At 34.7% G+C, this 24,054-nt stretch overlaps 1 protein-coding gene across 3 annotated transcripts in view; it reads left to right on the forward strand.

The window, feature by feature from the left end:
- LOC139093699 (neural cell adhesion molecule 2-like) overlaps positions 1-24,054 on the forward strand; it is a 79,081-nt gene that overhangs the window by 35,788 nt on the left and 19,239 nt on the right. For 2 of the 3 annotated variants that reach the window (XM_070644507.1, XM_070644506.1), the window contains exons 3-7: positions 7,350-7,479; positions 8,332-8,449; positions 10,651-10,744; positions 17,515-17,628; positions 22,501-22,704. In XM_070644507.1, the coding sequence (XP_070500608.1) occupies positions 7,350-7,479; positions 8,332-8,449; positions 10,651-10,744; positions 17,515-17,628; positions 22,501-22,704 (660 nt within the window). Of the gene's footprint in view, positions 1-2,153; positions 3,027-7,349; positions 7,480-8,331; positions 8,450-10,650; positions 10,745-17,514; positions 17,629-22,500; positions 22,705-24,054 lie in introns of those variants that run through there. The other variant, XM_070644508.1, reaches the window with a different exon arrangement.

Raw genomic sequence — 24,054 nt, forward strand, 5'->3', positions numbered from 1 at the left:
ATCAAATAATACTCACAAAATTTCTACGAACTTTAAGTATTAAAGAAAATTACAGCATGTGTACAAACCGAATTCCTGCGGCAAAACAAAGCCGTTTGATCAAACATATCCTGAAAAATCATTAACAACAGATTAATTAACAATAAGGTATTAAAATATACTAGGAAAAAGCTATAATTTTGTCCTGAACAGCATAAATGTAGAAGGCTCTGCCACGGAGCCCATATAAAAAACATTTAGCAATTCAGATTATTGAAATTCAGAGCTGCGATATGACGTTTCGCGGCTAATGATTGTTTAACAAGTGATGGTGCGACAGACCTCTGCACTCAGTAGACCTACAGTTTATAGTGGGATCACAGTCAATCCTTTGAGTAACCTAATGTCAACTTATTGTCTTTAGCTTTCAAAGGGATGCTGTGAACCGCGTTTCTACTGCATAAGATTCTAAAAAGAACAGGCGAAAAAGTTTCCTCTACCGAGTCTTGAACCTATGACCGTTTGGTCGGTAATACAGTAATTAGGTCAAAAATTGTCAAAAATTGACGGTTTCCAATTGGTGTTGTTAAAAGAGACTTAACGTGCCTTAATACAAGCTTTGTGATGTGGCAAGTAATAGAGTCACATGGAAGGCCTTGATTGAAATAACCTATACTTCCAAGTCGGAGCATGGTTCCAGTAAGTATTAAGTAACGGTGCCTTAAAAGCTTCATGCCAGAGTCATCTACATTTGTGTCACTCGGGTCTATATTTCCAAGAAACTTAAACATTTTTACAGTTCAAAAGACCTTTCAGAAACAACATTAAAGTTTCACATAAAAGACCGAGAATCACAAAAAAGGGGTGAAGTGCTTATACAGCCTGTAGATGTGTATGTGTATGTACAAATTCACATTAAATATAAACTTTCCTTTATTAAATTACTTTCGTCCCAAAACCCTTTCCTTGAATGAACCAATTTCTTCAAATTTTAATTTACAAAGTCAAGCCATCGATGTGAAATTAACAGAGTCATAAAGGAACAGAAAAGAAAATCATTTACCATCTTTAGCAATTTCTTGAATTGTTTTGTAAGTGATGAAGATGAAGAAGATTGTAGATGTAAAATGATGGAGGATATTCAAGAGGAAATTAAGTTGAACTGACCCTATCATTTACTTCCTTTTTTGCTTAATTGCTTTCTTTTATGTCTTGATTGGACGAAATGTGTAGGCATCCACTCTCTCTCTGGTGTAAAATACTTGAGACCAAGTTTTAAAAGGCAAACGTTTAAGAAAAATTATGAAAGTTTTTCCTCATCTCTGCTTTAACTGCTGTTGGGGAATTGGACGCATTTTATAATTGCTTGAGGACGTGAGCAATTGTTATTGAGATGCTGGGAAAAATACTTAATTATTTTATGCAATGTTTTTTGAAAGTTTATGCTGTATAGAAATTAAAATTGTCATAAAATGAGATTTTTGGACTTAATGTTAAGTTTTGATTCAATTTGTGGATTTATTGCTATAATTTGGACAACATTAGCTTTGAACATGATCTTAGGACAGTGTTAAGACTGTGACACACTTAACTCCTTGTCTGAGCAGCACTCGGTGACATATCTTCATTTAATACTGTCGAAAATAGTCATCACAATGTCATCAGAGTGCCTTCATGTCACATTGATGTTTGGCAATCAGCACGACAACGTAGCGGTGTTCTAGTGACTTTACGGTCGCTCGGAGGCCGTTCGGAGGCCATTTCCTTAATACGTAAGACAAATGCTTGTCACTGTTGACCCATTCTGCTGCAAAACTCAGACCATCCACTGCCACATCCTCATTCCTCTTCATGGCTTTACGACCCTTGATAGCGATCGATCCTTAAGGACATCTAGTCTTAATTTAGTGTCTAAAGGTTAACATTATGCTTTTGACGACGAACTAGTGTGTCATTTAGTGTGTGTGCATGATAGAAAGTGCTCAAGGCACTACAATCCTGATATCTGATCCGAATCTACTGATTATCTATACCATGGATCAGCACATTATTGTACCATGGATCATAAATTGGTTTTTATTACTTTGTCCTTATTTAAAACCCTTTAAATTGTTCCTGTCGACGCTTTTTACAGCATTTTCTACCTCAAGCATTGAATTTTGATATCTTCAAATAGCTTAGTAACGTCATCCTTATCCATCAATTTCATCTAATAAACCATTTTTCTTCATTGCTACTTAAAAGGTTAAAAGGGCCTGAAACCACAGAATTTTGATGAATTCATGTTAAACTTTAAAGGGAATAACTGATGGTTTTGGGAATGTAGCTAATAAAAAGTTTTATTATTTTGTCATTTTATGTATGCCATATGACTTTTTTATTGAGGTTAATGCTTTTATTTTGAATTTTATATGTGTGTGGGCAAAATGTGCTTTATATATCTGATAAGCAGTGCTATGGCTTTATAAGCATACATCAATCAAAAGATAGAAATGTTTATCTGTTTGAACATACATTAAGCTCGGCTAAGGCACTTGACCTAGAAATGGCTGAAAATTCGACCCTAAGTCAGCGTGAATCTGGCCTCAGCCTAGATTTGATGAAATTCTGCTTTAGGCCAGCGTCAAGTCGTGTTTTCCGGGTATATAGTCAAATTATTAATCTGGGAGAGCATACGACGTAGAAATGGTCAAAAATCCAGCCCCAGGTCAACTTGAATAGAGATTAAGGATTTATAAGCTGTGTGCGCCCAGTTTACAACAAAATCAGGAATCTCGGAAGGCACACAACTTAGAAAAGGAGGCAAATCCGACTCGATGTTGACATGTTTCCGAATTGGTGTTATTTTGGAGTCAAGCCAACCCAGTGTCAATTAAGGGAGTCAAGCCGGCCATGTCTTGAATTCTTTGTCTTTTCTACACTGGGTTTCTTCCAAGAATGTAGTTGAACAGAACAAAGTAGAAACGTGATAATGCTCTATCACTATATTTATCCATCTACATGCCTACAAGACGATTCGATGATGATGTCATAACAATGTCAATTATGTATGTACAAACGTAGTAGTTGCACATATCTATGAATTTATGAAGAAGTCTAAAAATACTTTTAATCTATTAGGATGTGGGTTCAATTCCTAGTAGTGAAATACTTCTTCCTAACTACTAAGCTTCAGATCATTCCTAGATCAGACTAGATCCTTCTTATAGTTCCGCCGAAAATTTTTGGAACCTAATGCTTTGTACGGTTTGGGTAGAGGCTTAGTATGACCAAGGTGTGTCACAGGTATGCCTCAAAGTATGCCTCAGTTTGAACATCTTTGGTCTAGTTCCTTTTCCAAAATATTCTCAATCTTACTGTGAATATTTGCCAAGTCTCACAAATGGCCATCCAGACAAACATAAAAACTTTCAACACCCCACAATCCATCCAACAAAAGAAACGTTAAAGAGACAGAAATAAAAACAATATAAAAAAGAAATCAATGCTCAAAATAGAGATGAAAAACTTTTTTTTAAAATAATGAACAAATTTTCCGAAATAAATTTCATTTATATTTCCTCTCTTTCCGTTCCTTTATCTTTTTTTATGGGCGTTAAAAAGGAAGTAAAAAAAATTGAAGGCAAAAGGAAGAAGACAAAAAAGATTTTTATCATTTGCCCATTGTACAGTTCCTCATTACTTTTATCACTGGTTTATGCAAATATAACAATCAAAGCACAACATGAAGGCAAAATGACGATGGCAGTAAAATGTTTGGGGAGATGGGAAGAAGAAGGCAGAGGAAAAATTAATTTCATTTAATCGCTCAGGCCTAATCTCATAAACTCACGATTCTTTAATTAATTTCCCTTATATGTGTGTTATTTCTCTATTTATTTCATTCCGTTCCTTCCTTTTTTTTTGTTTTTTTGGTCCGATGTGTGTGCTCTTTTTTCATATCTATGATTTTTATTGTGTATACATGTAGGAGCATTCTAATTAATTTTGATCTCTCATGTTCGTCGGTTCCAATAAATATCCATTCTGATGTTTACCCACATTTGGTTAGGTCAAACTTCTTCATCTTCTTCCCCCATTCCTTTACATACACACATTATTCTTTTCCCATTACATTTAACTCAATCTCACTTCCATTCCACTCATTCCACTTTATCTATATCTATTTAGTGTGTATATTTAATTAAGACATATTTGTGCATATAGTGCTGATACTGATTGAACGGTTTAACACTATCGTGTCTATTTCCTTTTTTTGATTTTATATCCATCGAAATAAATTGGAAAAATAGAGGATGGAAAGAAATAAGGAAGAACTAAGCAAGTTGTTGGTTTGGTTGAATTGGGGTGACAAAGGGTGCATCTTATGATATTGATTCGTAGAGATTTATTGTATTGATTGTTGAATTGCGATGGTATACATCAACAGGCAGTCCTTTTGAGATCCAATGAACAAGATCATTAACGAGGGATACAATTTAGCCGTTATGTTGACAATACGTAGCCACGTTGACGGCAAAACCTCAATTTGACCTGAAGGTGCCCGGTAGGAACAATTAAAGTGTTGCTAGGGTATTGCTCATTTTCCAGAATCAGCTTTGAGTCACAGACTTACTTACTTACTGTAACCATGTTTCTATTTGGATCTTAGGTTAAAAAGAAAAACTTTTCATCTGACCTTATTGCTGGTTTTGTCAACTAGTTTGTACATATACTCTGTCTGCTTGCTGATGCTGACATTCTTTCATCACAATTACGCGCTTAGTAGTTTTAAGCCACAGACTCGGAGGATATACTTCTCGATTAGTTCTTTGGTCTTCAATCAATTAATATTTTTGCCTAATTTTGAGAACCACCTGACTTTAGAGTCAACCACGTATAACTTGGCAATAATTTTCGACCTAAAGAGCAAAAGTGTTCACCAAAAATGACACTTTTGGGATAAATAAAGTTTCAATTTAAATAAACGTTCAGTTTGAACAGGAATTAATTTAGACCAATTTAGCACACTTTTCAGTGTGGCAAGGAGAAGAGATGGGGCACAATCTTGTGGTTTATTTATTAATTTCGCGCCGTATGGTGAAATTAGTTTACTACTTACAATCTGCTTGGTCTTGAGTGACAAAATTGAAGAAATGCTGCCTTTTGGAAGCTACATGAAGGCTGATTCCATTTGGTGTCATTTAATGTGTCAGTGACCAAGGGTCCGGAGCTCATTAATCACAATTTAATCAATTTTGATCATTCTATAGTCACTTAGATCAGTTCCAGTAAGCCACGACTAGAACTGCTTATGACATGCAGCTCATTGCATTTTGTAAAAATTTCAGACGCGGCACACATTTTGAAAAACACTATCCTAAGTCGTGACTGAACCCTTTTCATTTGAATCATCCCAGTGTCACCCGGAAGTCAGTCATCAAACCTCCCCAAACTGAACTAAAACTAAATCAGGAAGCATAATTTCCCAAAATAACTAAATACAATAAAACAGAGAAAAAAGTCATGTCCAAGATTGATTTCTCATCAATGTAATTTCTGTTGTTTTTATCCACTCGTCCGACATTGATGTTTGATATAATGTGAAAGGAAATTGAATGAACATATACATACATCCTTTACATCCACAAATTTTTCATATACAGTAACATTTTATTGTTCTGAAAAACATCAATTTATCGAGCATATAATATCGATGTAGGTACACAATCACACGTGTATTGGAATGACATGTGTTATCAAGGCATCTACGCACATGCTGCTGTTGAAAGTTTCACGGCTCAATTCAATTACTAAACGAACAAAACAAAAAAAAAGTTTTACCTTTATATCCAGGCATGCAGTAGTGTATACGTGTATATAATTTAATTTTCCATAGGACATAAAGATAAGCACTTTTTTCTCGTCGGTAAATGAACAGTTCTGTACTGTCATAAAAACGAATTAAAGTCATCAGAAAAGTTAAAGAGCGAGATAATGAGCTTCAATCTCTGAGCTGATTTTTGTCTTGATTCTTTTTGTTTTTATTATGAATTAAAATACTTCCTCGAAGCACGTTGAGAATTTTAGTGCATTTATATTTCACAAGACGATGTGATGATGAAGGCATTTTGTGATTCTTCTGGTCATGAATTTAAGTTGGATATTAGAAATTATTTTTAGTAAATTAATAGTTAAGGTTGAGGATGGTGAGATACGAAAGTTTTGCTGATTTTGCAGGATTTAAGGAGAATTTTTGAGGGTTTTTATGGTTTTAGCACGAAATTATTACACACTTGATGATGCTAATTGGCTGACGGAAGCCAGTGATACAGTCAGATTTAGGCGCCATCTGAGGGAGGCTACTGATCACAATTAGACTGTATGGGCAGTGAAGTAAATAAGTTAGCACGAAATTACTACTTACTTTGCTGGCTGTATAGGTCAATTGTCATCAAAGACCTCTATTAGATGACAAATGATGAAGATGCAAACGCTGGCTTCCGTTTGCCAATTCAAAATAGCAAATGTAATGCTGAACCATCTCGAATAGAGTAAGTCGGTTAATCAATCCGAAGTTCGGCACCAGATCACAGTGACTTTGGCGCAATTCAAAATTTAAGCTGAAACCTGCTCCAAGTGATCTTTAATCAATTAACTAATTTGTGCTTCTCCCACCACGTTTACATCTATGTCAGTCGAGCTACACAACAAAGAGAATCAAGCCTGTCATTGATCACTTTTCTTACTTATATTCACTTCCTTGGTTGGGGCGCACGTTGGCTTAATGCCGGATAGAGAGAACGTCTAAAGTCGGTTTTGTTCTTGGAGAACTTCTCCCAATTGGCAGGTTAAGGAGTTTAACGTCTTTTTCCATAGTTTAGCCTTTATTTCATCAGTTCAACTAGCACAACTCGATTAATCATTCCAAATCAAAATCGGTGACTTTCAATTCTGATTGCAAATCGAATACAGCACCAAGTCAGAGTCACGTCAGTCTAGAGCGGAATTTTTGATAAATTAACCAATCTTTGCTATTCAGGTACAATCTCCAAGTTCAAAACTGGAGCTTAGCTTGGCTTAGCTGGGTTAAGATTAAAAAGACTTGAACCTATTAACCTTCATCAATTATAAAGAATTTTAAACTTCAAGTTCCGAGACTTTTGATACAAAACCAAAAATAATGCGTCACATTTTGAATACCAAGCAACGAAAGACATTCTAACCTTAATATAATTTAATTAGTCTCGCCGTATCATGACAATTAATCACAAGATGCTCATCAAAAGATAAATAATTTTAATTTACATAATACAGCGCTAATGAATTAAAATCTCTCAAAATTTCCTGAGTCTTTAACTACATTTTAATCCTCTCATTTTTTATTTCAGCACAAATAGTCGACGTGATTGCCGTTGAGGGTAAGAGTGCATTACTACAATGTCCAATATCATCGCCATTAAGTGATGTATCCATGGTGTTCTTCTTTAAATCAGCGCATGGTGGAATTCCACTTTATAGGTAAATTTATGAAATCATTGCATGCAATTAGCACAGCTATTTATATATCCATACTGCACCATTCTTTTATATCCTCGTATCTCGTTGCTGTCTCTAGAGAACTTCTTTTTTTGTTTTTATTTATATTTACGATCTCCTCATCTAGCCCCGCTTCCACTGTATTTAATAAACAGTCCTTTTTTCTCTATATATACATTTTTTTGAGCTTATAATTAAGGATTTATAATTAATATAAGCTCTTCCAAAAAAAAATGATTATAAATTTTAGCTCATTATTTATGATGCGGTATAAAAAGTTGCTTCTCTCATTGAGAATGGCAAACAAAAGGGGCTCATTCAATTTTTTTTTGTGTGCGGAAGGGCTTCCTTGATCTGACTGTTTATTCAGGCTTCTCATTCAACATACAATTTTCATTTCTTTTGGGGCTTGCTTTTTCTTTTAAATACTATAATTATGTTGCTTTACTTTTCTTGATATTCTTTGCTGATGGAAGCTGAATATTGGAATTGAGGGGGTTAAGGGGCTTCATTTTGGGAGTCTTGTCCAAGGCACACGGCGCTTTTAATCAGAGCAACCTGAACCGCAGCCTAAACCAGACGGTATCGTGGTATTTGCAGGAATACCGCGGTATTAAGCAGTACGTGGGGTTCATCCAAAGAACCCCACTGCACACTTACCTCCTTTTTACCCTCCTTGTCTCCGCTCTTGAATAATATGCGTCAAATCCCCTCAATTCCCCTTCAAAATTTCCATACCAATTTATCAATCTTGAAACTTTTTTTAGTATATTTCCTCATCTTCCATCACAACAATATTTCTATTATATTAAACTTTCTTTCCTATCTCTCTAGCGTCGATATGCGAGACAAAACTTCACAACACCAACCAAAACATTGGTCTGCACCCGAAGTCTTCGGATCACGTGCCAACTTTTCCATTGACAATAAACCTGAATCGTTAGTAATTAAGGTAAGTTTGAAATGTAATTAGGATTCAATAGAATATCTAGAGCACGTCCTTGTGATTGTTTACAACAGTACAACATGGTTGAAAGAGAGAGTGAGTTGGGATGATTAAAGTATGGGAAACAAAAATTCTTCGTTGGATGTTTATTTGTTCAGGAAAAAGGGAAGGGATATACTTTTGGAAAAATGTTTTTTTTGCTGATGGGCTTATTAAGGAAATAGTTGAGGTAGCTTTAAGACTGTTTTGGTAACTTTGATTTGGTTTGAAGAGAATGTTGAATTTTAAACGGATTTTAGAAATTTGAATTTTTTTCTTCATTTTAAATTTGAAAAATACGTTGAATGTTGGAATTTGTATCAAATTTCGTTTAAGATTTCAATTTCAAAAATTCGTTGAAAATTTTGAATTTGAAAAATTCGTTTAAAATTTTGAATTTAAATAGTTCGTTAAATTTTTGAATCTTAAAAATCCGTTAAAATTCCTGAATTTCAAATCTATAAAAACTAGCTCCAAAATCTCATAATACATTCATCCCTTGACTATAATAACCAATGCAGTCGACATTACATTGTTTTCATACAAATGTCATTGCTAACTTGCTGGCATGCTATCTGGCTACCATACAATCTAACGAAATTACAATTCGAACTATGATTTTGAGACTCTGTATTCTAGGTGCAACACAATAATCTATTTGTTGCACATGCCATACGTTGCTGTTGACTATTACTCTTATTGTGTTAAGCTTCTTCCTTTTGAAAATTTTCTAACAATTGCGCATTATGACAAAAATAAGAGGAGTTGCAAGGAGAACGACAAAAACTTCTTCTCGCTAACACGACAATGAAAATTCTTCCTCTTATATCCTGTTCTTTTAAAATTCATGACTTTTTTTTTCGTTCGTTCAACATTTTTACTGACATTTTGAGGTATCACCTTTAAAGGAAGAAGAATAGATGGAGATTCTCTTTTTTTTTCGACTATGGCAAAAGTTTATGCTCAAATTTTCACTTCAAAGCCGCAAGAGAATTTATTTTAACTTTATTTTGACTTCTTTTTTTTTGCTTCTTTTTTGTTTGAGAATTTTTTTATCGTTCTTGAATATTCTTTTCATATTATTATTATTGAATGAATGAGATATTCACATACGATGAAGAATGAAGTAATGAAGTCGATGTTGGTGAATGAATATGAAGGCATTGGAAGTGATATGAAGTATTAGAGGTTATATATATGGATCTTATGCACACTGCTCACTGCAATGGTTGCGAACCGCAAAACTATTCTCAGCGCAACGGTAGAGCGCCATATAAGTTGATCTTACTTCCACAGTTGCGCGCCATATAAGTTGATCTCACAGCCACAGTTGCGCGCCATATAATTTGATCTCACTGCCACCGTTGCGCGCCATATAAGTTAATCTTAGTGCAACTGCCACAGTTGCGCGCCATATAAGTTGATCTCACTGCCACAGTTGCGCGCCATATAATTTATTGCTAACCCAAAGTTTGTGTGAAACTTAAATTTTTCTTGAAACAACAGTCATGCGTCGTATAGTGCGTCATACATCTAGACAACAGTTGCGTGCCATAGATTCAATATATTCTCTACAAAACTAGTCAATTTTTCACGGAAATTGATAAACTAAAAGCAATGAACATTCAATTTACTAAATATATCACTTCACTTTCATTCCTTTCCAATACCCTAAAATTCCTAAAATAAGAAAAAAAAAACACTCAAACTAAATTGAAAGTTTTGTGCCAATCTTTTAGTCTCTTAACTATCAAAGATTTATCTATAGCCATAAAATCAAACAACTATAGTCAAAGTGAAATTTCATTCAGTACAATGCTTATCAGAAACACGATAAATTTCTCACATCTTCATACATCACAAAGAGTCGAAAGACGAATCGCAAAAGAATTGAATAAATTATACATCACATGAATAAAAAGAGTAAGGAACGTAACAAAAAAAAAGGAAAGTTTCCGCTGCTATATGTTGTGTTTCTTTATGGATATTAGAAATTTTACATGTTCTAGATCAAGACAAGACGAAAAGGCAGAAAGCAAGCAAAAAGCATTTATCTTTAATCTCCTCCACTCACTCAACTCAATTTGGTTGCTCTGCAGCTTTTATATTCCTCCATATTTTATTGTATTTTTTCACATTTTTTCTCTTTTTTTCAACTATTCTCATAGGATATCAAACGACATGATCAAGGCGTTTATCGTTGTCGAATTGACTTTTTAAAGAGTCAAACGCAAAGCTACACATACAATTTATCAGTTATAAGTGAGTAAGATTTTTTTATGCATGAGATTTTCTTTTCGCAGGATTACTTTTGGAACATTCAGGGTTGGTTATCGATGGTTGTTCCTTAAATGGTCCAACAGTGGGACACATTATCAGTTGTCCTCAAGTTGTCCTTACAGATAAGTAAATTCTGTTTTTGATCCGATTAGCACGAATTTAAATGCTGTATACACAGTAGCCAAGCAAACTGAATAATTAGAGCCAGTCGGCATGCAAATGACTGTGAAGCCACATGCAAGTGACGTGCAAGTAACTGCCAAGCAACATGATAGTTATGGTTAAGTGGTGTGTAATAGAATGTCAAGGGATGTGCAAGTGACTGTCAAGTGGTGTACAAGTGACTGTCAAGCAGCATGCAAGTGACTGTCAAACTGCATACGAGAGGATATCAAGCTACGTACTAGTGACTATAAACCTTCGTGCAAGTGACTGTCAACCGACGTACAATTGACTGTCAAGTGGTATGCAAGAAACTGCCAAGCTAGCTGCAAGTGTCTGTCAAGCAGGTGAAGAGTGACAATCAAGCGACGTGCAAGTGATTGTCAAGCGTCGTGAATGTGACTGTCTAATGGCATGCAAGTGACTGCTAAGTACGCGAAACTTGATTCTAATCATGCAGTTTGGACTACCGTGTACACAACTTTTAAGTATATGCCGATCGGGAAGCCTTAGTTCTTGTAAACAAGTTAAATTTGCCCAGAACAGATTTACAGAACATGCACAATACCACCTCTGATCCACAATCCACATCCATCCACCTTCATGCTTATATGTCATGAAAATCCTCTCATATTAATTTTGAACAATTTCTTCAGAACAATTCGCACAGGTACTTAACAAACTCCCATGTCAGCAACCCTGAATTTCTAACCTATGTACATACGTGTATGAATACATCCATACAGATGTGTTATTTATGTACATGTCGAAACGAGAACATTGTCCTTCGATTTTTTTATTAGCGTTTTGGGAAAAACAAAAACATTGACAATATAGTAAGGTAGTGGTAGAAGAAGAGAGAAGAATATTGCAGTTGGATAAAAAAAAATCAATCACATTTGCAGAGCTTATGCTCATTCTTTTTTTTTTTTTTTTTTTTTTTTTTCAAATAAACTTTTTATTCATTAAATTTTTAACTTAATTATGTACAAAGTTTGGATACATTTTATTTGTATTTAAATTTTTAAAGGATTCTGGCTTATCGCATTCATCACTTAGTTTTTGATTTTATTTTGAAATTGTTTTGCTTTAATTTATGTTGTGGTTTATTCGGTGTTTCGCGACGCAAGACGAGTGTTGAAATTCGCTTGCAACTTTCCGACGTAGTCCTCAATAGAGGGTATTTTTGCTTCAGTATGTAGATCTGATATCCTTTCGTATCTTGTTTTGTTGAGAACAATTCTCAAGAATTTGTTTTGTAGTACTTGTAGTTTTTGTAGATGTGTTTTTGCCATCCGTTCAAATGCTGGACAGCCGTATGTGAAGATGGGTCTCACGGCTAGCTTATAGATGAGAAGTTTGTTTCGAACGTCGAGATGTGAGTTCCTGCTGATGAGGGGATAAAGTAGTCTTAGTGCAGTGTGAGCTCTGTTGGTCACATATTCTACATGCTGCTTTAATGTCACTCTCTTGTCGATTATCATTCCCAGATATTTAGCTTCGGTTTCCCATTTGATGTTTTCGTTGAGGAATTTGATGTTGTCTCTAGGAAGTTGCCTGGAGTACCTACTTGTGATGAATAAGGCTTGAGTCTTCTGTTTGTTGAGATTTATTTTCCTTATGCTCATTCAATGAGGCTACTAAAAGTTTAATATTGAGTTCGCTTACAGAAAGTTTTTTTTTCTGTTATTTAAAGCAAAAGATAAATTTATTGGAATGAGGATTTTGAGGATATAACTTTAATATATTGGAAGTTTTGAAAGCAAAAAGTAGGTGGATTTTGGAATATTTATGGAATTTAGAGTTGGCAAGTCGGAGGAGTGAGGGATCTTGGGTATCGATAGTTAATGATATCCTTAAGATGACATTTAATGTCATCCGCAGGTTGAGAACTGGGAACTAGCCAAGTTAAATGATAGAATCAACTGCAATGATTCACATAGAATCATTGTTGCAGTTAGTAAGTCAGTAATGCTTAGTATCCATATATAGCCATATAAAGTTAAATCTGCCATTTGTAGAACGTGGCGTCAATGACTGAGTGGTTAAGCAATAGACCGCATTTCTAATGCTAACTTTCTTAAGATGATGTGAGTTCGATTCTCACCAAAGTTTGAATTCTCAATGATTCTATAAAATGTTGTCAAAAAGACAAAATTACGAACAAAGCTCAAAGCAATGACAGTAGGAGCTGTTCACCTCAAAGATGCTCTCAAAACTGCTTCCATTTGACTTAATCCCCAAGTTCCTTCTGTGTTCCTAAAAGCTCAGTTTTGGATAATCCTTAGAAAAGCACATAGCGCAGAAATACCAGAAATTCCAGTCGCAGGCCGACTTGAATTTAGCTTGAGGTCGGATTTAATCGAATCTGGACTGAAGCCGGTGTTGCACAGGCCTGGAACCGAATTTTCAGCCATTCCTACACCGTGGACATTTCTGGATCCTGCACAAAATTTTGAAACTTGAACCCATAAATCGATTCAAATTCGATTAGAATCGAACTCATTTATGTCCTTTCCAATTATTTCCATATAAAAATGGTCAACTGAACAAATTCAAAATTAATCAAAGGACATTCGAAGTATAAAAAAAAGTATCACATCAGATAAGAACCGCCATAAAAAAAAGTTATTCCTGTATTCAGCCATCAATCTTTTTTGTTTTTTTTTTCCATTCTATTCATCAACTTTCTACAAATTTTTATATCATAAATGAACAATCACACTCAAAGCCTATCAAATTCTGAAACATTTCATTACTAGGGCACTAAAAGTTCACATCCATGAACATGCTCACAATTTTTTTCTGAATGGATAAAAAAATAAAAATACTAAAAAAAGAAGGAAAAAATATCAAAAGAGGCGCTTGGGTGTTGGAGGAGTAGTAGGAGTGGGGGTACAGCATATTGAGACGGGGTGTAGTCAGGGGAAGGGGGAGGGGTATCTTGGATTGACTTTAGAGGGGGTTTATCGAAAAATCCAGGCAATTTTGAAGCATATTTCCAAATAAAGGAGAGGTCGGGGAGGGGATCGACCCCCCCAACCCTCACCCCAATCCCTCAAATCCACCCCTGTCACAAGAATAAAATGAAAAATGAATGTAAAACTTTATTTGCCATCTACATAATATATAGATGACATCTTCTGAGCATAAAGTCTCTTTCCGAACATAAAGTCTCTTTCGTGTAAGATCAATTGAAGGAACAAAAGAGAAAAATCATCGGAACTGAACGGGAGAAATAAGAAAGAGATTCGATATTTCTTATTTATTGTCCCATTACAATTATTATTTGACAGACACACGCACACATACTGAATCATTAAATTCTCTTCAGTTTCTTGCTGTGCCACGCTCGATTCCATTCATTGTCCTCCCGCTTTTTTTGTTTCCTTTTTCACATTACTTTATTATAATATTGGCAGCTATTGTATGGTCCTTTTTTTGTTCTATTACGTACTGTGCGTTATCGAATGTTTAGTGAAATTCCAAAAATCTCATTAAGATTAACCTCAATCTTCACTTCATCTCAATGCCCCAAAGGTGATTTTCTTCCTTATTTTTTAAGTATTTCGTGATAAATCTGTCAATGTGTACAATATTGTACAGTTAGCATAATGAAAATAATGAGGGATATATTGCCTCCGGTATTTGTTATAAATATGAACAATGGGTGAAAATTATAGGAAGTTGACATGAACGAATTTTTTGTGCTGAATGGACTGTTTTATAGAAAATGATTATTACTTTTAAGGAGGAATTAAGTGTAGTTTTTTGGACGAATGAGCATTCAGCATGAACGTTTGATGGGAATTAAGATATTAAAGTGGAAGTTATGCTTGAAAAGTATTTGTTGAATCTCTTTGGGTTTGTAGATAAGCTGGAAGTTGACTCGGATTTTGAATTGAAAAATCAACTCAAGTTGACTTGACTCCATATGGAACTCCAATCGACTTCGGGCATCTGGTCTTGAATAGAAAAGAAAATTTAAATGTGCTTTCTGCCACACTCCATATCAGCCCCGGTAGTTCATTAGGTTAGAACTAAGTTAGAGCATTTGTCCTATAATTTAGAGGGTGTAGGTTCGAGTCTCATCTGAGGATGTGATTTTTTCTCTGGAATCTTAGAAGTAGGAAGTTTCTGAAAAGTTGTAGTTCATGGAACCGATAGAAACCGATCCTGTAAATCCGATAAAATCCGGCACACGGTCGGTCGGTCCTCTGACTTGGTGCCAGATTTAAACCGAGTTCGAGACCAAGTCAGTGTTACACAAGCTTTGGGGTCAAATTTTTGATTGATTAATCGATTTGTGCTATTCGGGCTACAAATTTAACAGAATTATGTGTCCTTGTAGCATTTTGGGACAAATTTTGAGGGAATTTGTGAGGAAAAGAAGTCGTTAACTGCACGGCATTGACGGAATTTCGAAGATTTTCAGAATATTTTCTTCAGGCCAGCTTTACTCTGGATTTGAGGAAGGATTAAATTGAATCTAGCCTGCTACCAGGATCGATAAGGCCATGGAAAGCCCATTGTCCAGAAAAATTCACCTAAACATTCTTTAAATTAATTCCAATATTTCCTAATCCATTGCATTAGCACCAAAATCCCAAAAAATAATCGAAAAATTCACACACAATAAAAAAATAAAAAAATCTTCACGAATCTCATCGTCAGAGAGGAACAAAAATTAATTAACTGTAGACAATAGCCATCGCACAATAGCCACTCGACAAAGCATAGTACAATGAATAAAACACATATTTTTTCATCTCCATTTCTTCTATCTATTTGTATTGGTGAATTGAGTAATAAGGCATTGACGTTAGCAAACGACACGCATCCTCTCAACACCATAGAAGATATATGTATTGATTAAGTGCTAAAATTATAGTTTTTGTACGTTTTTATTTTTTTATTGCTCTTTCCATCTCCCCGCAATGCTCACATCCGGATTTTTTGCTCTATATTCCTTATATTCATATGTATATTTAAACATTCGAGGATGAGAAAATGAATGAGACAGATGCTGTTGATGGTGAAAATTTTAACGGTTTATTGTGAGAGGATGTATGTCGATGATGGAGAAGGTTATTGGTTCATATGAGTGGAAATCGATGAGTTGGAGAGAGATATGAAGGATGGCTGGAAAATGGCATTTGAAATAGCTTTAATTTGACTACAAAACGGCTGTGTTTTAAAGATAAATCAGAAGTTGCATGAGATAGACATTTGCCTTGACAGACAAAGAGAACGAATATGAGCAGAGCTCGAAGTTGGCTCCAATGTTGTATGAAAAAGTCGACTCGACTCAAAACCAAGTCTAAGTCCAAATCAAACACTGCTTTAAGGTATCGTAGTCATATTAATGTACCATGAAAGCCTGTTCTTTGTCGGTTAGAGTTGATGTCTCCAGGAATACCAAATGACAAATTTATTGCTAGCTTGAGAGCATCTTATCAACTTTCTTACGTCACTGGTTGTACAGATTAACCCTGTGATCCATGATGTCCCTTAGTAGGTGCTTAAAGCTGGTTTTATCACTTGCTGCCACTTTACAATTACCAATACTAAGTTTCAGGGGGTTTGGAGAGGAATTTGAATTTTGAGGGAGAACGGTTGGGCAGTTTTCCACGGAAAACTCCAGAAAACTAAAGAATTTTGTCCAAAAAGAAGGAAAGTGAACTGGTTTCACCTCGAAACCTTCTGAATGCGTCTCAACGTATTAAATTACTGTTTCTGTCAACAGCCTTGTTCCAGGAGTTCTATGGTCGTCCTCTTGATCTCTAAAGATCTACAAAACAAGATTCAAAAACTTAAATAGGAGCTTTAGCAGGTCTCTCAGATCAGTGGTGGGCAATCTTTTATTTTTAACGGCGCAACTAGGTGGATAGCCTTAATTGAAACAGAAGATGACATGCGGTTTATGACAAATCCATAAAATATTGACAACACTAGTGACCGCGACACACAGATTGCTCATCACTGAACTAGATTGATGCTAATTCCAATTCATCAAATAATATCACCTTCTAACCTACTGCTCTCTTAGAGACAAACATTTCCTAGAAATGCACACAAAAAAAACCTAATTTTCCTTCTTATTGCCATTTTTTCTCTCAATTTAACGTCTTTTCGTTCCATAACATTTCTTCCCATACACAAGAAAGTATGAAGATGTGAGAAACATACATGAAGAGATGAAAATGAAATAAGAAGGAATCGAAATTGGAGTATTTATGCCTTTCACACTCGATAACAAAAGCATTTATATGTATGTGTATACATGTTCGATGAAATCTAATTTAATTTCTTGCCTATCCAATAACTATTTTATATTGGAAAAAATATCTACCGTATTCTATATGCTGTATATTGATAAATATATATATATAAATGTTATTCTTCTCATCTACCCTACTTTACTATTTTTGTCAATTGCTTGCTTACCTAGGCAGAAAATGTCATTTATCAAGGAATTATATAAACATATAGAAAAACCTTTTCTCATTTTCCTTTTTCTTTTCATTTTCATTTCAATTTTCATCTTTTTTTTGTGCTTCTTCGTCGGTACGTAATAATAATAAATGTAGTTTTACCTGAATCGCCTGTTGTACTCGATAGATGGGGACGACAACTGAATAGCACTAAAATTGGTCCAATGCAAGAGGCAGAAGATATTATACTATCATGTCGCGTAGTTGGAGGTAAGCTTTATTTTTTTGTTGTTGTACATATTTATCTGGATTCTTTTAGCGTAGATTATTATGATATTTTGTGCTGGATTTGAAAAGGAGCGAAAAATTAAAGCAAAAAATTGAGAGAACAGTACTTGAAGGTATGAGATGGTGTTGTGAGTTTAGGAACAATAAGACAGAGTTGATACTTAAATTGAGAATGTTTTTGTGGAAATCGTCAAACTCTTGATTTAATCTCGAGTTTAGGACATTGGCTTAAGCAACCAATAAGTCAAATTCAACATCATCAGCACCTTAGCAACACAATTCGCTTAATTTGAGTCTTTTATGTAATATTCTGAAAATTTATTCTCTGATTTTTATAGAAATAGCCTTAAGTTCATAATTAGCTAATTAATGGTACACATATGCCTTCCTAGAACACATCAAAATGCTTGCAAAGTAAACATCATATTTTCTGGAAGTACCAAAGATGAGATATAATTTCATGTAGTTGTTCTCTACTATTTGTGTTTTCAAGGCGTTTCAAAGTGTTTTAGGCAGCTCCACCGAGGCAGCTTTCATTTAGCAGAGCTTGAAGTTAAAATGGAAATTGACTTTAGTCGATTTGAAGTCGATTAAAGAAAAAGCTAATAGACTCGAGTCAACACGATTCGACTTCTAGCTCTGCTAAATGAATCCATTACGTAAACTTAAAAGCTCCATGTCTGAGCCTTCTTCATTTGTGTCGCTTTGGTAACCCTTGATAGATGTGGTATTTTAATTAAGTGAAATTTGGAGTATCGAGCGTTTTATAAATAAATTTTGCGAAGAACAAGAATTAAGCTTTTGTGGCCGAGTAGTAAAACAACGGTTCCAATCAAAGTACGATCTCTTAATTATTCAATAGATCAGAGTTGTCCAAACTCTGTGCCGCGACACACTAATTCGTCGGTTTTGTTCCTGACTTACCACCAAGGTTTGTCGAGCCACAAAAGAGATAGTACAACACTGACATACTGTTCATCTACATCTATTGAAGATATGACATGGATTCGAGCAATCCTTTAGTCATATCAGAAAAGTGCGTCAATCTTTAAAATGTATCCATCCATTAACTATGCCTATATTTATTTCAAACTACTCCAAATTCTACTATGCTGTAAAACGAGATATGCTTTGATGTTCTCTAACTCTATTGATTTAATTTCCCAATGAAATTATTTAATTTGAACAGCAAGCAATATTTTTTAGGAGATGATGCCAAAAATTACCTAAAGCCAACACACTTTCTAAACTCTCGACAACTTTAAAAATTCTTCATATTCTTACTTTTAATTAAGGCTCATCTCTCAAAAAAAGCACCACAGCAAGTATCAGATTAACATGAATTTGTAGGTTATGTTTACTTTTATGTGGGATAATTTAAGCTACTCAATTAAGCAAAACATCCAAAAAATGTTTGAAAAAATAAATGCAAACAAATATTGTGCATGCGTGGGCATTAAAGCTACAACTCTGATCCAGCGAGCGAAAGCGAATGTAAAAGTTTGCTGATGCATAAATTTTTAAATCTATACGAAAGAGTTTTTGTCTCCCATTGTAGTCGACGCTCAGTGTCTATATGGGATGAAAAAAAGTTGATAATTCTAATAAAAAAAGATAAATTTAATGGATGTCTTGTGTATATAAATTAGATTTTCATCGCCTTATAAACTTTTCTATAGAATTTTATTTATTTAAAATTTTAAAGGCAAAAGTGAGATTCACAATAAGGAATGAAAAGTTATACAACAAAAAAATTATTCAGCACTTAAAAGTCAATTTTTTATCGTCTTAATTTTATTCATTCACGTAGAAATTGAATTTTTATTGTCAATTGCAATCTACTGTTTAAGTATACGACATGAATACAATACCCAAAGAAAAGTTTTGAAAGCTCTTTGAATAACAAAAAAAAAGCACAACCAAAATGTCACTGTGAAAAATGAAATACGGGCAATTTGAATAAGACGTGGAAAAACCTTTTTTTTTGCTTTCTTTTGAGATGCTTGTGTTGTGGGATTGGCTTATTGTGAGCATTTTGTCTGTACTTTTCAATTGGTACACAAATTGAGTGCTGTCTCTAAGTATTCAGCATCATCGCAGTGGTGACATCACTTCAATATGTGCTGATTGGGGCTGTTGATACTTAATACTGATTTGTTATTTAGTTCAGCGTGAATGAATAAGATTTACTTTAGCGATTCTGATATTGGGTCTTAACAAGACATAAAAAAAACTATCTAGACATTGCAAAGTCGTCAACATTATGCATAATATCATAAATACTCTAACCCAGAATTCGAAGTCGGCTTGCATTTTGTAGGCAATCGAGTCGACTTGAGTCAGTCTTTCCATACATAATCCGCGTCAACTTCGAGCTTTGGTCTAATCTAGATGACCTAAGGCTCTTATTAGCAGATATTTTGGAAGTCTTGAAAGAAGCAAGTGCTGTCATACTTCTCGTGACACACTTGAGGCTCTTTAACTATAGTTGACATGCATGCAGATATAATCGGTAAAAACCCACCGAATAACGGTTTTTACAGGTTAAAGTCTTCCTTGATGGCTGCTACTCATTTAGGGCTTTCATCGATATCTGTAAAGGGTAGCAATTTACAGGAAAACTCACTTCCCGAATGTTACCGGATAAAGTGACAAAACCAAGTCAGCTGTTTTTGCCAACTCTGTCTTGGACTAGAATGAATGTGGATCATAGTTTAAGCAGCATTAATGTAATTTTATTCTGATAGGAATAAAACCCAAGCATTTATAAAAGAAATGAATTTTGGCTATTTCTTAGCTACTAGACTACACAGACCTGACTCTAGAACTAGCAGTTTCCAAGACAAATTGTTCAATACTCCAGTTTCTAATATGCTTCAATATTATCCCTAACATCCAAAGAGCATGCTTACACTAATGAGTATACTCAAAGCATGCTTATTAATTCATGTAAATGAGCATTCTGACAAAATTGAGTATATCCAGAGTATGCTCTTTGTCTGTTAGAAAACTATTATTATAAAAAATAATATATAACACTACGGTCCATAACAAACTACATTCTAACAATTCCCCATCAAAAAATGCTTTCTATTGTGCCATTTTCCATTTAATCTGATTAAAGTGTCCACATTTGCTATACTTTTTTGTAGCAAAAACAGATTTAAATTGAACATTTCCATGTTACCTTTTGTGACAGGTTAAATATGCAGCACAAAAAAAACGCAAACACAGCCACCACAGAGAAAAAAATTGAGCAAGCAACAATAATTCAAACAGCGACCGACCACAATAGAGTATTTTAAATTTTAGTTCAAAAAGAGTAAAAACTTTAAAAGTAGAAAGCAATAAACGTCTTGAACCGTTAAATTTCAACTTCTTTGGGACATAAAAACGGCAGTCTGATGATGGCAATGAGCGAGTTTTCATTCAGAATAGTTTCAATTTTACTTTCAACACATAAAAACCAACAGAAAAGATGAAAAGCGACACGGAAAAGTCTTTACTATGCTCATTGTTTGGATTAATGTATGCATTGTATATATCCCCTAATAGATGAAAAACAGTGAATATAAAGAAAGTTGAGGAACAATTTATGAGAGTTACTGCAGTGTTTTGTGGATAAGGCGTTATCTAATGTGTAGCTGTAGATGGAATTATGGGAGATATTTAATGTTGAGAGCATGTACTTACTTGATCTGATGGCTAAACAGATCAATTGTGATTCATGGTCTACTTTAGATGCTGCCTGAAACTGGCTCTATTCCTGCCTATCGAAACAGTTCTCAATAAGGGTTCCCGATGCCTTCCCAGATAGTTTTCGGTCTCGGTCTCGAGAATTTGTCGAGAAAAAGACTTTAAGACTTGAAGCCTTAGTACACAATGAAATGATAGAAAGATCAATCTCTGGTGGGAATCGCGGCCAAGCCTTTACAAAAGAGGCGATTTATGCAAATCTGGTCTGAAATTCAACACACAGAGGACTTACACACTGACTGGCAGAATGGACTCTATATGGCTCGGGCCTTATTGTTTGGTGTATTTAGCAATATTAGGGAATATAACGAGAAGGTTTTCACTTAGAATTTATTCAGTTTCGGAATCAGACTTCGGCTTCTCCAATTCTACAACCTGAATTGGTATTCATGTCAAACTTCGGAGTTAGATTGATCTGGAATTGGTATTGAAGTTGGGGATTTATAGAAGTTAAAGTCTAACTATGATAAACCGTTGTTGAACCGGTTCGCAAACGGACAGTACGGCTCAATGTGCTCTTTAGAGACTGATTCTTGTATTAGTGTATATTCTGTCACATTCTGCTAGCTAGGCTTACACTAGAGTCGTCTGACAGCAGCTATATTTCCCTAATAATGCTTCACTTACTCTAAAAGATCAACAAAACACTCAATTAGACAAAATACCGCATCTAAATCCACCATCCATACCACCAATAATGCTAAAAATTTAAAATGGCAGGCGAGAAACTAAAAAAAAAAGTTTTAACTGTTAAACTTTTTCCACTGTTACAAACGGCTTTGCTTTCATTGTTGTTGATGCAATCAAAATTGAGTTTAATTTACATAAAAAAGCAATTAAATCTTTTTTTTTTCTCATCAACAACTTTATTTTTTCTGTTCCTTTTCCATCCACCTCATACTATTGCTGTTCCTGAATTCTAAAATATACACTTTCTTGTACTGTATACCATTGAGGCATCAAGAAATTAACATTTTTATTCCATCTCAGTTTGTAGTGAAATTTATTACAACATTTTTAATGTTTTATTAGTTCCAGCAACATTTCATGTTCAGTCGATTCCAGCCCACATTTTATTTTATGCTTTTTCTTCTACAGGACGACCTCAGCCGACAGTTCGATGGCTCATAAATGGACTACCCGTAGATGATCAATATGAGCACAATTCAGGCGATGTGATTGAAAATAGACTCCTGTGGCCTCAAATACAGAGAAGTGATCTCAATTCTATATTTACATGTCAAGCATCTAATACAAAACTTGTAGAGCCTAAGGAAACGTCCTTTGTACTAGATATGCATTGTGAGTTTATTGACAACTTTTTCAATTGAATTTTTTTTGTGAGTTTTTTTTTGTGGATGTTGTGAGGAGAAAGGAGATGTTTACAAGTGGATTTTGTGGGTGTGATATTGAAAATGCTTGGGGTTTAGCAGATATTTGGGAAAAAAAATACTGGATGTTTGAAAGAAGTTTCAAGCAGTACACTGTAGTCGCTACGAGACCGGATCATCACCGTATTGATGCAATCCGTATTGATGAAATCAGTCATCATGGCAACAAAATAACATGTTTTGACGGTTGACCATCTATATGGTCACATAGTCACTTTTCCGAACAGTATAACGTGTTTTATAGTGCGTCGTTAGGTTGTCTTATTAACGGTAAAACACAACGTTGCCTTTATGCACCCCGGACGACCGTTTTGATGCTGTGCTGTTGTGACATTATGTCGCTCGAGTTTTTGTTGTGTCACTTGGGCAACTCAAGCGACTAGCACTTGGGTTTGCTAGGTAATAGACTAAATCTAGCTTATACCCTAGTCATTAAGGACAGATCTTGCTTGTTCGCTGGCAAACAAAAATTGCCTGTTCACGAATATAAACTGTGACAGATCTATTGCTTCTGTGTGTCACAAGGATCTGTTTTAGCAACACTACCCTAATGAACATCAACAAACAACCCCAAAACTTTAAAGAAGTGAATATAAACATCCAAAAAAATCAACAAAATCAGCAACTCCTTCAATCATTTTTAAATGCTTCAAAAAACTTTTTTTTTTCCAAATAATTCACCCACATGAGCCTAACGTAAGCAAATACAACGCAAAATTCCAAATTTACTTTCGGCATATAAAAAAACAAGAAAGCACAAAAAATCTTCCAAACAAAACAAACCCAAATTGCGTAGTTATCATAATCACTTGTCACAAAAATTTACCCAAAAAGAACCCTCGAATTTTTTTCATCTAAAAGCAATTTTTTATGAAAATTGAAAATTATTTCCAATTTCCACACCAATTCTCATGTATACACACATGTTTGTCTTATTGCTTTGCCTTTCGTGCTTTTGCATGAACAGCTCATATAGCATATAGTCATCGCTTTGTTCGGCATAACAAATGCAAACAAAATTTTTTTTGTTTCTTCTCGTTTTACTTACCATATATTGACTATATGCCTTGCGGGTACCCAAAATGAGATTGCTTGGGTGAAGCTTTTATTGGAAGGGCCAAACGTATTGTTTAGATTTATAGAGTTGAAATGAGTTTTCTTTTGTAATATTTGTTGATGTATGTACAAATGACATTTGAATTAAAGCCTTTTGAGGTTGGTGATATGGACGCAACTCTTAAGAATTTTGATTCATCTGCTG

The sequence above is a fragment of the Chironomus tepperi genome, unplaced genomic scaffold (genome assembly GCF_022539635.2).
Source record: "Chironomus tepperi strain 1889 unplaced genomic scaffold, CSIRO-AGI_Ctep_v1 contig_337, whole genome shotgun sequence".
Lineage (NCBI taxonomy): Eukaryota > Metazoa > Arthropoda > Insecta > Diptera > Chironomidae > Chironomus > Chironomus tepperi.